At 50.7% G+C, this 15,376-nt stretch overlaps 1 protein-coding gene across 1 annotated transcript in view; it reads left to right on the top strand.

Annotated features, from left to right (window-relative positions):
* Nucleotides 1–4,077, top strand: part of LOC142908944 (protocadherin Fat 1-like) — a 28,213-nt gene extending 24,136 nt beyond the window's left edge. Inside the window, exons 12-17 of the mRNA XM_076059626.1 lie at nucleotides 24–226; nucleotides 506–659; nucleotides 1,046–1,288; nucleotides 2,267–2,644; nucleotides 2,912–3,159; nucleotides 3,454–4,077. Coding sequence (XP_075915741.1) covers nucleotides 24–226; nucleotides 506–659; nucleotides 1,046–1,288; nucleotides 2,267–2,644; nucleotides 2,912–3,159; nucleotides 3,454–3,462 — 1,235 coding nt within the window. The 3' untranslated portion in view covers nucleotides 3,463–4,077. The remainder of the gene's footprint in view (nucleotides 1–23; nucleotides 227–505; nucleotides 660–1,045; nucleotides 1,289–2,266; nucleotides 2,645–2,911; nucleotides 3,160–3,453) is intronic.
* The last annotated feature ends 11,299 nt before the right edge of the window (nucleotides 4,078–15,376 follow it).

Raw genomic sequence — 15,376 nt, 5'->3', positions numbered from 1 at the left:
CGACCGCGTCCTACCCACCGCAGGCGGCGACCCGCTGGGCCACTTCTCCCTCGGCCCCGTCAACATGGGGGGCGAGCGGACGCTGCGCCTGGAGCGGCCGCTCGACCGCGAGGAGAAAGAGTACCACAACTTGCGGGTGATGGCCACAGACGGCACCTACGCGAGAACGGTCGTCGTGGTCGTCATCGTGCTGGACGTCAATGACAACGACCCCGTGTGTGACAAGGTACCGGTGTCCGTAGACTCGCCGCACAGACCCACACACTACAACAACGACAACCGCCATTAGCCACTAAGTGGTGGTGACGTCACCACTAATACAACACCAACACTACTATACCACTAATACCAACACCACTATACCACTAATACTAACACCACTACTACCACTAATACCAACACCACTACCAGTACAAACACTAATACCACCACCACTACTACCACGACTACCACCACTTCCACCACTACTACCATACTACCGCTGTGCCCCACGGTGCCCCCCCAGCTGTGGTACAACGTCACCGTGCTGGAGGACGTCGCACCAGGAGTCTTCATGCTGAGCGTTTCCGCCCGTGACTCCGACCTCGGCCCTAACGGCACCGTCAAATACTCGCTGCACGACGCCGGAGCGACGCTCTTCCGCTTGCACCCCGTCAGCGGTAACACTCCTCCTGTCACTCGCATAGTCACGCTCCTCTCACACTCCTCTCACTCTCATAGTCGTTAGGGTCGGGATCGAACCCACGAGCTCCTGCGTACCAGGCGTGGTAGTTAACATCTCATAGCCACTGTGGTGATGATGATGATGAGAGAGACGCAAACTCCATATTTACAGCAGCAGCCAGGGTGGGGGTCGGGATGGAACCCACGATCTCCTGCGTACCAGGCGAGGTAGTTATCATCACCACAGTGGCTATGAGATGTTGGGAGAGGCGTAAACTCCAAATATACAGCAGCAGGCATCGTCGGGGTCGGGATTGAACCCACGACCTCCTGCGTACCATGCGAGGTAGTTAACATCTCTCGTCGGCGTGGCCCCGCGTAGGGAAGCTCTTCACGCTGGCGCCGCTGGACCGCGAGGCCGCCGCGGTTCACGCGCTCACCGTGGCCGCGACCGACGGGGGCGGCCGCTCCTGCCGGGCGGAGGTCCTCGTGAGGGTGGAGGACGTGGACGACTCGGCCCCGCGCTTCCTCGCGGGGTTGCCCCCCCGTGCCGTCGCCCTGCGTTGGCGCCACGCCGGCGTGGGGACGGCGGTGACGAGCGTGCGCGCCGTCGACTCCGACCTGGGTACGGTGACGAAGTTGACGATGACGACGGAGATGATGATGACAATGACGACGATGACGTACACGTACACATGTGAGTGTGTACATTATGGGGAGCGGTGGTGTAGCGGTTAGCGCTACGCTGCGCTACGAACCCGGCGACCGGGGTTCGATTCCCGCTCACGGCCAACACCAGTGACGATTATCTAAACCGGTCCCGGGCCTCCCCTAGGTCGACTCAGCCTCAAATGAGTACCTGGTGCGGTGTGTAAACATCACCAGTAGGGAGGCAAAGGCGGCCGGGCGTGGTGCTGGCCAACCACCCACTCGTGTGCCACAGTGCCGGCCTTTATAGGTGCTACTCGCTGACAGCACTTGCCCCAAAAGTCTGAGGCTACACGTGGGATCTTTGACTTTGGCGATCTGGACACATTCCCATCGGTGAGCTCCTCCAGCAGGCAAGGCTGCGTTGGCTGGGTCATGTGGCTTGCATGCCCAGCCACCGCATGCCGAAACAGCTTTTGTTTGGCCGGATCGAGGGGGCTAAACGGGCGCGGCACGGGCTAGAGAAGAGATGGAGTGACGTGGTACAGGAGGACGTGGAGCTGAGTGGACTTGCCGATGACCGGTACCAGCGGTCTCGAGATCGGCCTCTGTGGAGGAGGCTCGTGAAGGACGCTACTGGGCAGTTGGAGGCAGTCGCCCTCCAACAACAACGGAGGGCGGAGAAGCGACGCTCACAACAACGAGCGGAGCGCCAGGTGGCTAAAGCACAGCAGGTTGGCACAGTAGGCGGTACAGGTGGTGCTTCAGCCAGTTATCTCAGTCATCTCAGTCAGTCGACCCGTGGCACCTGGGTCTGCCCCGTGACCTCCTGCCAGCGGGCGTTCGACACTTCACTTGACTGCCTCAAGGTGCACATTGCCTGGCACAAGCGCCGTGGTGACGCCACCGCCACTTAGTGGCGAATGGCGGTTGTTGTTGTTGTCGTGTGTTTTAGGCCGCCGCCGCGGGGTGACTCACTCTCTGCTGGACTCGGCCGGCTACCGCTTCGCCATCGACGTCCGTTCGGGCCTCATCATCGTCAAGCGTCCGCTGGAGCGCCGTGCCCTCTACAACCTCACGGTGCTCGCCCGCGCCGGGGGGGGGGGCTCGGCGCCTTCCGCCACCGCGGCGATTTCCGTGTCCCTCCGTGACGACGATGACGTCGCCGCCCCGGCGTTCCGGCGGCCGGCTTACCGCGTCACCGTGCCGGAGGACGCGGCTCCGGGCACCACGGTCGTCACCGTGGCGGCCACCTTCGGCGGGGTGGGCGCGCCGAGCTACGGCATCGCCAGCGGCAACGAGCTCGGGGCGTTCGGGATCGACCGGAGGCTCGGTGAGAGACACGGCACGGGGCACAGACGGCGGCCCTCTTGGGTCTCTGTCTCGCACAGAGACCCATAGACTCACGCAGAGGTGCATTCTGTGTGTGTGCTGTGTGCTGTGTGTGTGCTGTGTGCATGCTGCGTTCGTGCTGTGTGCGTGCTGTGTGAGTGCGTGCTGTGTGTGTGCTGTGTGTGTGCTGTGTGTGTGTGTGCTGTGTGCGTGCGTGCTGTGTGTGTGTGCTGTGTGCGTGCGTGCTGTGTGTGCCGTGTTGCCCCAGGCGTCATAAGCGTCGTGGCGAGGGCCCTGGACTACGACAAGCGCCGCCACCACTACCTGACGGTGTGGGCCGCCGCCGCCGGCGACGGCGACGGCGGCGACGGCGACGACGCCGGAGGAGCGGCGACCTCGCCGAGCGCCATCACCGTGGTGACCGTGGACGTCACCGACGTCGACGATGCGCTGTTCGCCGAGAAGAGCGCCGTCGTCGGGGAGGAGGACGCCCTGCCTGGTGACGCCATCGTCACGGTAATGGCGTCGACCCGTGACGATGCCGGTTACGTCGTCGCCAGACCGTCGTCACGGTGACGGCGTTAACCTGTAATGTCGCGTTTAGGTCGTCACTAAACCAGCAGCAGCAGCAGCATGATGATGATCATGGTGGGTGGTAGGGTTTGTGTCGTGGTTAAAGCTGTCTCTCTTGCGGTGTTATAGTTAAAGCTGTCTCTCTAGCGGTGTTTGTGTTGTGGTTAAAGCTGTCTCTCTGCTGTGTTTGTGTTGTGTGTTTTTTGCCACCGCCGTCTGTCTCCTTCACCGCTGCAGCGTCCGTAGAGTGGAGCAGCCGGCGACGCCAGCAGCGAGGAGGAGGAGGAGATGCTGCGTCCTCGTTTGCCCGACGGAGCCCCTCGCTCGCTCATTGCGGGAGCGTGTCCGCGTGCAGATCACTCAACTCAAGGCTGACGGATGTTGTTTGATGCACCTCGCCAGGCGAGGATCGCACGCCTCCAACGTATCCGCTGTCGGTTAGCATCGGAGGGGACTCGTGGCTCGGCTCGGGCAAACGTTACCCGCCACGGCAGTGCCCTGGTGCCATTAAATTAAAGCCCCTCCTCGTTTTGTTTGTGTTGCAAGACAATTAGCATTTTGCTGTGCGGTGCGGCAACAAAAAACCGATTGCCCGCCGAGTAAGGGGCTGTTATCTTTTTTTTGTTCAATGTTTTTTCTTCGAAACACATCGGCTCTGGTAGATGTTACTAAACCCGAAATCTTTAAATTTGCCGCTGATAACGGTGCGTTGGATGCTCGCACTCCTCTCTGTCCGCTGTAAAATTAACTCGATGCGTTCCCTCATCAGTTCTTTCCTCGGATTCGCTGCGAGCACCATCGACCCCCCCCCCCCGTTGCACTGGAGCGGAGTGCCATTAAACAGCATCTCTTTTGTTTGCATTTTGACTGCTTGTGTTGTGGTTATTGCACACACGATGCCTTGAATAAAGGTGTCAGTTTTTGTGCCAGTTAAAAGGGTAAAACCTACTTCTATATCTTGTTACTGGCGAAAGAGGTCTCATAATGTAAATGCTCAACCGAGCCCTCAATACTCTGATAGTGCGCTGTTTTTGAGTTGTATGCCTTTTGGCGTCTTCTGGTCCAACACCAGTGGAGACTAGGCTCTAAGAAAAGACGTCCCGGGTGTGGACCAATCAAATTCAAGGACAGTGCATATTATTATCAGAGTTGTCTCTTTTGTTTACATTTTGACTGCTTGTGTTGTGGTTATTGCAAACACGATGCCTTGAATAAAGGTGTCAGTTTTTGTGCCAGTTAAAAGGGTAAAACCTATTTCTAAGTCACCCCCTGTGAGTGGCTGGCTGAAATGCCATCTGTTGAGGAAGTACTGAAGGCGTTCCGGAGTCTGAGACCAGGAAAGGCAGCGGGTAGAGATGATCTCCCAAGCGAAATGCTGAGGGAGGGTGGCGTTTGTGCACAAACTGCCCTATATGACGTCATAACAACAGTCTGGACCACTGAACGGGTTCCGCAGGATTGGAAGGATGCCCTGGTGGTCCCCCTCTTTAAGAAGGAGGACCGCACAGACTGTAACAACTACAGGGGCATCTCACTCCTCAGTGTGCCGGGAAAGGTCCTGGCAAAGATTATTCAACATCGCCTTGCCAGGCACGCTGAGGAGAGGCTTGCGGAGCCCCAATGCGGTTTCAGGAAAGGGTGGTCCTGCACAGATGCCATATTTTCTGTCCGTCTGCTACAGCAGAGGTGTAGGGAATTCCAGCAAAACCTACATCTCTGCTTTATTGACCTGGTCAAGGCCTATGATACCATCAGTAGGCCTGGGCTCTGGGTTCTTCGTGCTTTTGGAGTCCCTGACCATCTGCTCTCGATCATTAAGGACCTTCATGATGGTGAGCGGGCCCGGGTAAAACTACGTGGCCGGGAGTCAGAGCCATTCCCTGTACACCTTGGGGTGCGACAGGGATGTCTTCTGGCTCCCACATTATTTAGCATCTATTTTGACCACGTAGTTCGTGAAGCCTTCAATAGCTATATGGGGGGAATCTCCATTTGGTACAGATATAATGGGAGGCTGATCGATGCCCGGGTGTGGTAAAGGGATGGCTCCCTATTGCTCAACCACGTTATGCATGCCGATGATTTGGTAATAGCTGCTCATTCAGAGGAGGAGTTGGAGACGCTACTGCTGAGACTGGAGCGTCCCACTAAGAGATGGGGCCTTACCATCAGCCCCACCAAAACTAAGCACCTGCCTGGGTATTTTCTACCATCGTACACTCCACCCCCACAACTCCCAATCGGTGATGGGGCGGTTGTGGAGAGAGTGGAGAGTTTCCCATACCTGCGCAGTGTGCTTATGACCGGCTCCAGTTTAACAGCACAGGTCTCACTCCGAATCAGTCGAGCGGCAATATCTTTTCATCGGTTGCGTAACGCTGTGTGGAAGCTACTTGGTCTGTCGCTCCGCACTAAGCTTCAGGTCTTCTCAGCCATGGTCATTCCCTCCCTTCTCTATGCTTGCGAAACGTGGACCCCCCTAATGGAACATCTTCGCCAGTTAGAAACATTTAGGCTAGCCTGCCTACGATCCATCCTGGGTTTAACCAGGCTGGATTGTGTGAGGAGCTCACAAATCTTAGAAAGATCAGGGCAAGGTCCCATCAGTGAGCTCCTCCGGCAGGCAAGGCTGCGTTGGCTGGGTCATGTAGCCCGCATACCCAGCCACCGCATGCCGAAACAGCTTTTGTTCGGCCGGATCGAGGGGGCTACACTGGCACGGGCTAGAGAAGAGGTGGAGTGATGTGGTACAGAAGGACGTGGAGCTGAGTGGACTTGCCGATGACTGGTACCAGCCGTGTTAAGATCGGCCTCTATGGAGCAGGTTCGTGAAGGACGCTACTGGGCAGTTGGAGGCAGTCGCCCTCCATTCAACAACGTAGGGCAGAGGAGCGACACTCACGACAACGCGCGGAGCACCGGGTGGCTATAGCACAGCAGGTTGGCACAGTAGGGGGCACAGGTGGTGCATCAGCCAGTCATCTCAGTCGACCCGTGGCACCTGGGTCTGCCCCGTGACCTGCCAGCGGGCGCTCGACACTTCACGTTGCCTCAAGGTGCACATGGCCTGGCACAAGCGTCGTGGTGACGTCACCGCCACTTAGTGGCGAATGGCGGTTGTGTGTGTATGCGTGATGGTGTGTGTTGGTGTGTGTGTGCGAGTATTCGTGTGAGTGTGTTGGTGTGTGAGTGTACGATGGTGTGTGTGTTTGTGTGTGCAAGTGTTTGTGTGTTGGTGTGTGAGTGTGTGATGGTGTGTGAGTGTATGATGGTGTGTGTGTGTGTGTGCGAGTGTTTGTGTGTTGGTGTGTGTACGATGACGGAGTGCACCTATCCTGGCACAAGCACCGTGGTGACGGCACCGCATTGCGCTATAAACCTGGGCCATTCGAGTTCGATTCCCGACCACGCCTACCATCAATGGAGAGTGATTTCTGAACGATCGTGGGTCTCGCCTAGGTCAACTCAGCCTTGAATAAGTACCTGCTCAGGTTTATTAAAATATACCGGCGGAGACAAACGCATCCACGCGTGGTGCTGGCCAGGCCAAACCAACCCCTCGTGTTCCACGCCGGCCTTAATAGGTGCTCGCTAACAGCCCTTGCCCCAACAGTCCGTGCAGGCACGCTGGAGTTGCTTTGCATTCGTCTGCGAGTCTGTGTGTTGGGTGAACACGGCCGAGTGAGTTTTGCGATGCAAGTGAGTGGTCGTGTGCGTGCATTTCATTTCACGATCCCAGCGACTCCGATCACGGCCACCAACACACGAGTGACCATTATCCGAAGCCAATTTCGGGGTCTACCCCTAGGTCGACTCAGCCTGAAAACGAAGGCCCGGCACGGTGGGTAAACATCGCCACGTTAGGGAGACAAAGGCGGCCGGGCGTGGTGTTAGACACCCATCCCTTCGTGTGGCGTGCCGGCCTTCACAGTTGCTCACTGACTGCACTTGTCCCAAAAGTCTGTTCAGGCTCTACGGGGGATCTTTGCATTTGGGTGAGCTGGGTGGGTGAACGGGTGGGTACATTCGTTGGAGATTAGATGAGTGGACGGGTAGGTGAGTGTGAGTTTGGGTGAGGGGGTGGGTGAGTGAATGGGTTGATGAGTGGTAGATGGGGCAAGTAAGTGGGTGAGTGAATGGGTGAGTGGGTGTGCATTGGCGAGCGGATGGGTAGATGAGGGGTGGGTATATAGATGAGTGAGTGGATACGTGGATTAGTGGGCGAGTGTTCGGTGGTTGAGTGAGTGGATGGGTGAGTTAGTGGGTCAGTGGGTTAAAGCAGGTCTGTGGGTAGGTGGATTAGTGGACGGCAAGTAGGCAGGTGAGTTGGTGAACGGGTAAGTGGTTGAGTGCGTGGCTGAGTGGGTGAGTGAGCGTATTGGGTGAGTGAGTGAGAATCAGGGAGTACGAGTGGTTGGGTGGGTGGATAGGTCGGAGTGTCGCTGAGTGAGGGCTAGGCAGCTTCGGTGAGTGGATGAATCAATGGGTGCATGGGTGAGTGAATGGGTGAGTGATTGTATGGGTGAGCGATTGTATGGGTGAGCGATTGTATGGGTGAGTGAGTGATTGTATGGGTGAGTGAGTGATTGTATGGGTGAGTGTGATTGTATGGGTGAGTGATTGATTGTATGGGTGAGTGATTGATTGTATGGGTGAGTGATTATATGGGTAATTGTATGGGTGGATGAACGAGTGGATGAGAGGGTGGGTGCGAGGGTAGGTGGATGGGTGGATGGGTGGGAGGGTTGGTGGGCGGATTGGTGGGTGGGAGGGTGGGTGGATGCGTGGGAGGGTGGGTGGGAGGGTTGGTAGGTGGGTGAGTGGGTGGGTGGGTGAGTGGGTGGGAGGGTGGGTGGGTGGAAGGGTTGGTGGATGGGTGGGTGGGTGCGAGGAAGGGTTGGTGGGTGAGCAGGTGGACACGTGAGTCGGCGAGTGGGTGACCGGTGATACTGCTCAGCGGCGCCCGCTGAGTGCAGGCTGAGTGGATGATGATTGTGTGTGCGGGGCTGATGGTCGTGCGAGTCGGTGGCTGGGTCATTGGCGTTGCAGGAACGAGGCGGGCGTGGGGGTGGCGAAGTGGTTGGATGTTTGTTTTTTCAAACATCTGGCTAGTTTGTCAGTTACTCCCGCAATGTACCTTTTTTTGATCGTTTTAATTACTTGGGCAGTTTCAATGCTCGTGTTATTTGATTTGGTTTTGGTATTCAATGCCCTCTTGATTTGTGCATCATTGTAACCCTTCATTTGCAGCGCTTCTCTGACGTGTGGAATTTCACTTCTCAGACTGTCACCTTCTGACACTTTCTTAGCTCGATGAATGAGCATCTTGATAAGAGCAGATTTCTGTGCAGGGTGAGGGTGTGACTCTGCATTCAGATAGGCATCAGCATGCGTTTTCTTTCAGTAAAAACTGTGCATTATTTTCCCATTTAGACCCCGTCCGAGCAGAATATCCAGAAGTGGTAGAGTAAACGACACGTTTATACATTTACGCGATCTAACCCAAAGAAAACCTCTATTATGCGTGCATATTTAGACAAAGTTTTGCCAGCTGGCTGGAGGGAGAGATAGTTACGGATGAATGGTTACGTCGAAAGGACGTGCATGCTGCTATATGCTTTAAAAAAAGTGTATGCCAGACACCACGTGAGAGCAGAGTCTGAGACAATCGCACCCCACGTGGATTACGGCTTCGTGTGGAGGCATTCATCCAGCAGTGGATAGAACACGGCTGCTGATAGTGATGAATGAATGTATGCCCTTCTTAATATATATTTTTAAGAGTATATTATTTGACTGCTGTGGTGTAATGGTTGTCACACTGAACGTGCAACAAAGACGTCGCAAGGTTCTAATCTCCTACATCGGGCAGCTGAAACAATTGTAATGTCTTACATTTCGCCAACTCTGTCCAGCCAGCAGCATGCACGGTACACCACAATCAATCAATCGACGGGTTACATGGAGTGGGGTAAAGTGTCGGTCCTCCCACCTCTTCCAAGAGGAGACCAAAATGCCCGACAGGAGGGGCTCTTCGAGCAGAAGAAGAGCCCCCTGGCGTGAACCGCAATTGCAGGGCTGAAGCTTGAACCTTTACCATTAAGAATGTTTCTTATTTGTAAATTCACCTATCTGATAGGCACCTAAATTGTGTGCAGACCGCACTGTTTAACGAGGGCCTGATGCACAGCCATGCTTTCGTAAACATAGCGGCGTGCTAAAAACACACGGAACGTTGTTCTATACCTACATGGCTGGCTATGTGTTTCGTGAGACAGATGCATTATGTGTGAATGGCAAATGTCCTGACAGTTGTGGAGATTCGCGAAAGGCATTGGCGGGGGAGCTGCAAATACATTTACTCGGCAGACGCATTTAACCAGCAGTGACTCATGCTCTCATCATCACGTTCTTAAAGCGCTGCCCCGGGGGTAAATTTTACGCCTTTCTGGAATCCGTTTGATTGTGCATTGACTGGACAATGTGAGAACCCAACGCTTAGAATAATGCGTTGGCTGCGAAATTACATATCGCTTTATTATCCACCATTCCTAAACGGAGTTAAAGTGATGTGTCCGCATTTGTGTTTGGGGATATATTTAATAATACGGAGTTAGACTCATAGCCTTAATCTAAGTTGTCTTGTGGTTGTTGTTGTTTGACTTGCATCCCACTGGGATTTTTGCACACAGCGTTTGGTGTACGGTGCTTTTTCAGGAACATTTTAGCTGTGTTTTTCCCTGGATTTTCTGTTTGCACAGTCACATAGTCACTTTAAGATGTTTTCTTGTTCATGTTTTTGTTTTTTTGTTTGTTGCAGTTGCACCCGATTCAAGAGCCGAATGGCTCACAGGGCTCTACCAAAATAAATAACTGAAAAACTGAAAATGTAGTTATCATTACCGTTCTTATTTCTACGTCTTTTATATTCTTCCATAAGACCAAAAATCATTGGAATGTAAATTATTTTCTTTCCAATTTTCTAACAGCTGACATACATTATGAACACGCTTGCTAAAGCTGCATTAAATTCTGGATTTGCATGTAAGGATGTGAATGAGAGTGGAAGTTACATTTTTTACTAATTGAAATATAAAAAGTAAGTGCTTTCAATTCACTGTATTTTATGTCCATGAGCATTACGATTGTAAAATTATTATGTTGCATATTCAGCGAGTTAATGTTTTATTGTGCGAAAGAGGCAGACTAAGGTTGTCATGGTTCCAACTACTCTCCTTTTATCTTGCAGATATTCGACATTTTCACGTAATTAAATGCATTCCATCAAGACCGTTGCATTTTTTGCAGGTGACCGAGTGGCTCAGATCCTGGGTTAGAATCAACTGGCGGGGCCCGCTGGTGGCCTTTAGTGGGGCCCCTGACGTGCGGCCCCCGAAAATACACAACTTGTGAAAACACCCCCATCATCCACGTGCTGCTGCCACAAACCCAATGTTTTCAAATGGGTGGTGGCACTAACACTGATGATATCTTATCGGCGAAAGTGCCCACCCTACCCCTCCCCCCCCCCCCCCCCTCTGATAATTTGTGAAGAACACTGAAGTAGATGATCACAGATCCATGCTCGTTTGAGTTGGGCTACACTTTGACCTGCTCGGAAAAAGGAAAGCATGATGTGCTCAATAAGAAATTATAATGTTCAGAAAAGTAGCACCGATCACTGTCAACACTGCACCAAGCAAACAAGGAGGCAACAACAAACAATTACCCCATCTCAGCATCAGCAAGGAGTTATTTAAACCAGGCTCTGGCAGGCAATGTCAAACAAGCATCCGTGATAAGAGGGTGCTTTGTACATTAACTCGAGACTTGTGCGTCAATATGTGATCCGGCAACAGCACTTTGCTGAATTTTCAAGGCTGTTCCAGGAATCCAGGAGCAATTGGCAATTACTAAATGACATATGTAAAATAGGTGCAGAAATATTATTAAATTGCTACACCATGTGCCATCTCGTGTGGATTGGCAAGAGGCAACAAAAGTGGCTTTTTAAATGTCTCACAGATGAATCACTTTGAGGATGAAAGCTTTTGACATGTTGCCTCTATTATCTGATAGATGAGACACGAGTAGAGTGGAGTGGCATTGCAAACCATAAAACACCCAATTATGCAGACGAAAGTCAAACAATGAATTTCATAAGAACTGTGAGAAATAGTTGGCAGTAGCTATTATCATTGCCATTTTTGTGAACTAGAAAAAATAATGGATGCAAAGATACATTTTATTAAGACAAACTTCAATGCCTGGAAACGAAACCGTTCAAAAGAAAACAATTATGATTATTTCGCCCGTGGGCTTTAAAATATTTGCCTCGTAATTTTATACGTAGGGCTTTCACGACCAACGTTATTATTCTAAATTGGTTTCGTCTGGGTTAGGTCGAGTAAAAATGCGTTGCAAAATCGAACACAGGCACTGAATAACAAGCATCACGTCACTCAAACGTTAGCCAGATGTATCGCTGCTTCAGCAGCACCACAACCGCTGTTGGTGTTGGAGAGCGGTCTCACGACGGCGTTTCGCTGGAGGTGATACCCAGCACCATCGGGCTGTCAACAGGAACTCGGATCTCGCGTGAAAGCGCATCCTGATCCAGGTCCTGGAGTGGATGCCAAGACGCCAATGGCACAGTCGTGCACGTGGACCTAATTGAGGAGTTGGTTGTCGAATTTACTAGTTGGTTTCTAGTTGATTGGCCAGCTAGGTTAATGTAACAACCATATTCATTACTCTTTGGATCTTTCGGTGAAGTCACGTAGATAGAAAAAAAAATCACGACGTTTCGATCGCAACGCAAAGCAATCGTCTCCAGGTGAAAAAATACAGCAGGAGAACTGCTGAGGCAGGAGAAATATCACCTCAGCAGTTCTCCTGCTGTATTTTTTCACCTGAAGACGATTGCTTGTGTTGCAATCGAAACGTCGTGATTTATTATTATTTTCTATCTACGTGACTTTACCGAAAGACCCAAAGAGTGTGAATTCCTGAAGTCACGAAAGCTTTAAGTCAAGATTTAACCTTATTAATTGTTATACAGCACAACCATGAAAACCTACACAGTAGTTACTATGACTGTCTATGTTATCCATATATGTATTAAATAGTTGTTTAAACGTGAGCTTCTGTTGGGTGCAGACACATTTCATTACAGAAACTCTGGACAGAATTCTAATTTACATTTTGCTGTGGATTACATAAACCATAAACATGACACAGCAACGAAACTACTAAAAAGTTTTTAAATTAATACACACACTCAAGCTATCAATGAAAATATGTACATTGGGTGACACTGCATCACAATAATTCATGAAATCGCTGGGAAGCAGAGGGGACTTGGGGGTGGTGAATTGTTACAGCTCCAATGACACGATGTAACACAAATTTTGTTCCTGGGTAGTAAGTGTTATTTTGTAATTGCTTATGCCTAAAAAGTCTAGAAAATTGCTATTATTCCCCACAAGCTTTTGTGACCAGGACAGTGATATTTGGAAATTTACCTATTTTCAATGAGAAAACGGGCGAATTTGTGTCTTTTCGTTCACATAAAGTAAAAAAACAACAACATATGAATTAAAAGTAACATGTATTTATACTAAAGTGATACAAACATGATATAGAACCGAGTCGTTTTTCGAGACTTACAATTATACTGTAAATAAATTTCATGAATCAGCCCCTAAATGTAGTCTCCCATCATGTTTTTGTTATACTGCCCTTGGTAGCGGCGTTCAAAGTTCAGTATATCCTGGTGGAAGCGCTCGCCTTGCTCCTCCGAGTACACTCCCACGTTCTCCTTGAATTTATCAAGATGAGCATCAAGGATATGAACTTTGAGGGATGTCCTACAGCCCATTGTGTCGTAGTTCTTCACCAGAGTCTCAAACAGCTCCACATAGTTTTTGACCTTGTGATTGCCCAGGAAGCCACGAACCACTGCAACAAAGCTGTTCCAAGCCGCTTTCTCCTTACTGGCGAGCTTCTTGGGGAATTCATTGCACTCCAGGATTTTCTTTATCGGTGGTCCAAAGAAGACACGGGCTTTGAACTTTGCCTCATACAGCTTAGGGAAGAAGTCTTGAAGGTACTTGAAGGCTGCCGACTCCTTATCTACAGCTCTGACAAATTGTTTAATAAGGCCCAATTTGATGTGCAGTGGTGGCATCAGCACCTTCTGGGGGTCCACCAGTGGCTCCCACTTGACGTTGTTTCTCCCCACAGAGAACTCGTTCCGCTGTGGCCAGTCCCCCCTGTGGTAGTGCGCCTTGGTGTCCCTGCTATCCCAAAGACAAAGATAGCAGGGAAACTTGGTAAAACCGCCTTGGAGACCCATCAGGAATGCCACCATTTTTAAGTCTCTGATGACCTCCCAGCCGTACTCATCATACTTCAAGGTGTCCAGCAAGGTCTTGATGCTTTTGTAATCCTCTTTGAGGTACACCGAATGAGCCAGGGGAAGAGACGGTTACAGGCGATTCCGATTGCCTCGAAAAGACTGGTCACATTGTGGCAGAAGCGGAGCCCATTTTGACGGGTGAAGAAGCTGCAAAAAGGTTGGTGACGCTTCCTCTGATCTGCGACTTGCACACTTTCATCCAACAAGTTCTACTGCTTCAGCCTAGACGTCAAAAGCTCAGCATTGGACTTGGTGAGACCAAGATCTCGGATCAAGTCATTGAGGTCTTTTTGGTTGGGGTAGTATGGGTTTCTCTCCTCAGCTCTACCTCTGAAATTGTTATCTGGATCTACAAAGTCTTCCTCGATTTCTGACTTGCTGCTCTCTTCTAAAGACGGCTGCTGTCTCTCCGGAGGAGTGGGTACGGGGAGCTCATGGCAGTGTGGCACCGGGGCGATGGATGAAGGAAGTTCCGGAAACGCGACAGCAGGTGCATTCTTAATCATTGTTTTTTTCGGTAAAGTCACGTATGTAGAAATACAATAAAATTATGTTAAAACAAAAAACAATCACGACATTTCCATCACAACGCAAGCGATCTTCATCAGGTGTCAAGAACAAATAACGGAGGTAAATACAACAAAAAGATGAGAGACAAGAATTCAACAAACCTGAAAAAACATTATGTGAAGCACATCGAGTCAGGCCAACAACACAGTTAAACACTTCCTGGCGGACCACAAATTTCAGAATAGTGTTAAATTTCGTGTTAAACCTTTGGATTGCACGCACCAGCATAGATAGAATGAAAAATACGAGGTACACGGTCAGTAGAAATATATATACAAGTCCACCAAGAGGTAAGGAGGGAGGAAAGACGGACAGGCAGGCAGAGAGAGAGGGTGGGGGGGGCGGAGGGATGAACAGAAGCTTAAATAGGAAATACGGTTGGAGGGGGGAGGGGCCAGAGCGAGAGCGGCAGCTCAAACACGCACATCTTACACATACAAAACGGCAGCTCAAAAAAGGACCACCTCTTGAAAATACAAAACAGCAGCTCAAAAAATGACCACCTCTTGCAAATACAAAACGGCAGCTCAAAAAAGGGCACATCTTACACATAATTGCAACGGTAACTTTCCCATAGTAGTGTGATAATAAAGTATTTAAGCTTTCGTGATTGCATAAAATTACTCATTGTTTTTTTCGGTAAAGTCACGTAGGTAGAAATACAATAAAATTATGTTAAAACAAAAAAACAATCACGACGTTTCGATCACAACGCAAGCGATCTTCATCAGGTGTCAAGAACAAATCACGGAGGTTAATACAACAAAAAGATGAGAGACGAGAATTCAACAAACCTGAAAAAACATTACGTGAAGCATATCCAGTCAGGCCAACAAAACAGTTAGACACTTCCTGGCGGACCACGAATTTCAGAAGTGTTAAATTTCGTGTTCAACCTTTGGATTGCACATACCAGCATAGATAGAATGAAAAATACGAGGTACACGGTCAGTAGAAATACATATACAAGTCCACCAAGAGGTAAGGAGGGAGGAAAGATGGACAGGGAGGCAGAGAGAGAGGGGGGTGGGGCGGAGGGATGAACAGAAGCTTAAATAGGAAATACGGTTGGAAGGGGGGAGGGGCCAGAGCGAGAGTGGCAGCTCAAACACGAACATCTTACACATACAAAACGGCAGCTCAAAAAAGGACCACCTCTTGTAAATACAA

This window comes from Petromyzon marinus, unplaced genomic scaffold (assembly GCF_048934315.1).
Source record: "Petromyzon marinus isolate PM22_M1 ecotype Great Lakes invasive population unplaced genomic scaffold, UKy_Petmar_22M1.pri1.0 PM_G_Scaffold_11, whole genome shotgun sequence".
Lineage (NCBI taxonomy): Eukaryota > Metazoa > Chordata > Hyperoartia > Petromyzontiformes > Petromyzontidae > Petromyzon > Petromyzon marinus.
The sequence above is the reverse complement of the archived record's forward strand: the minus strand, read 5'-3'. Positions and strand labels throughout refer to the sequence as shown.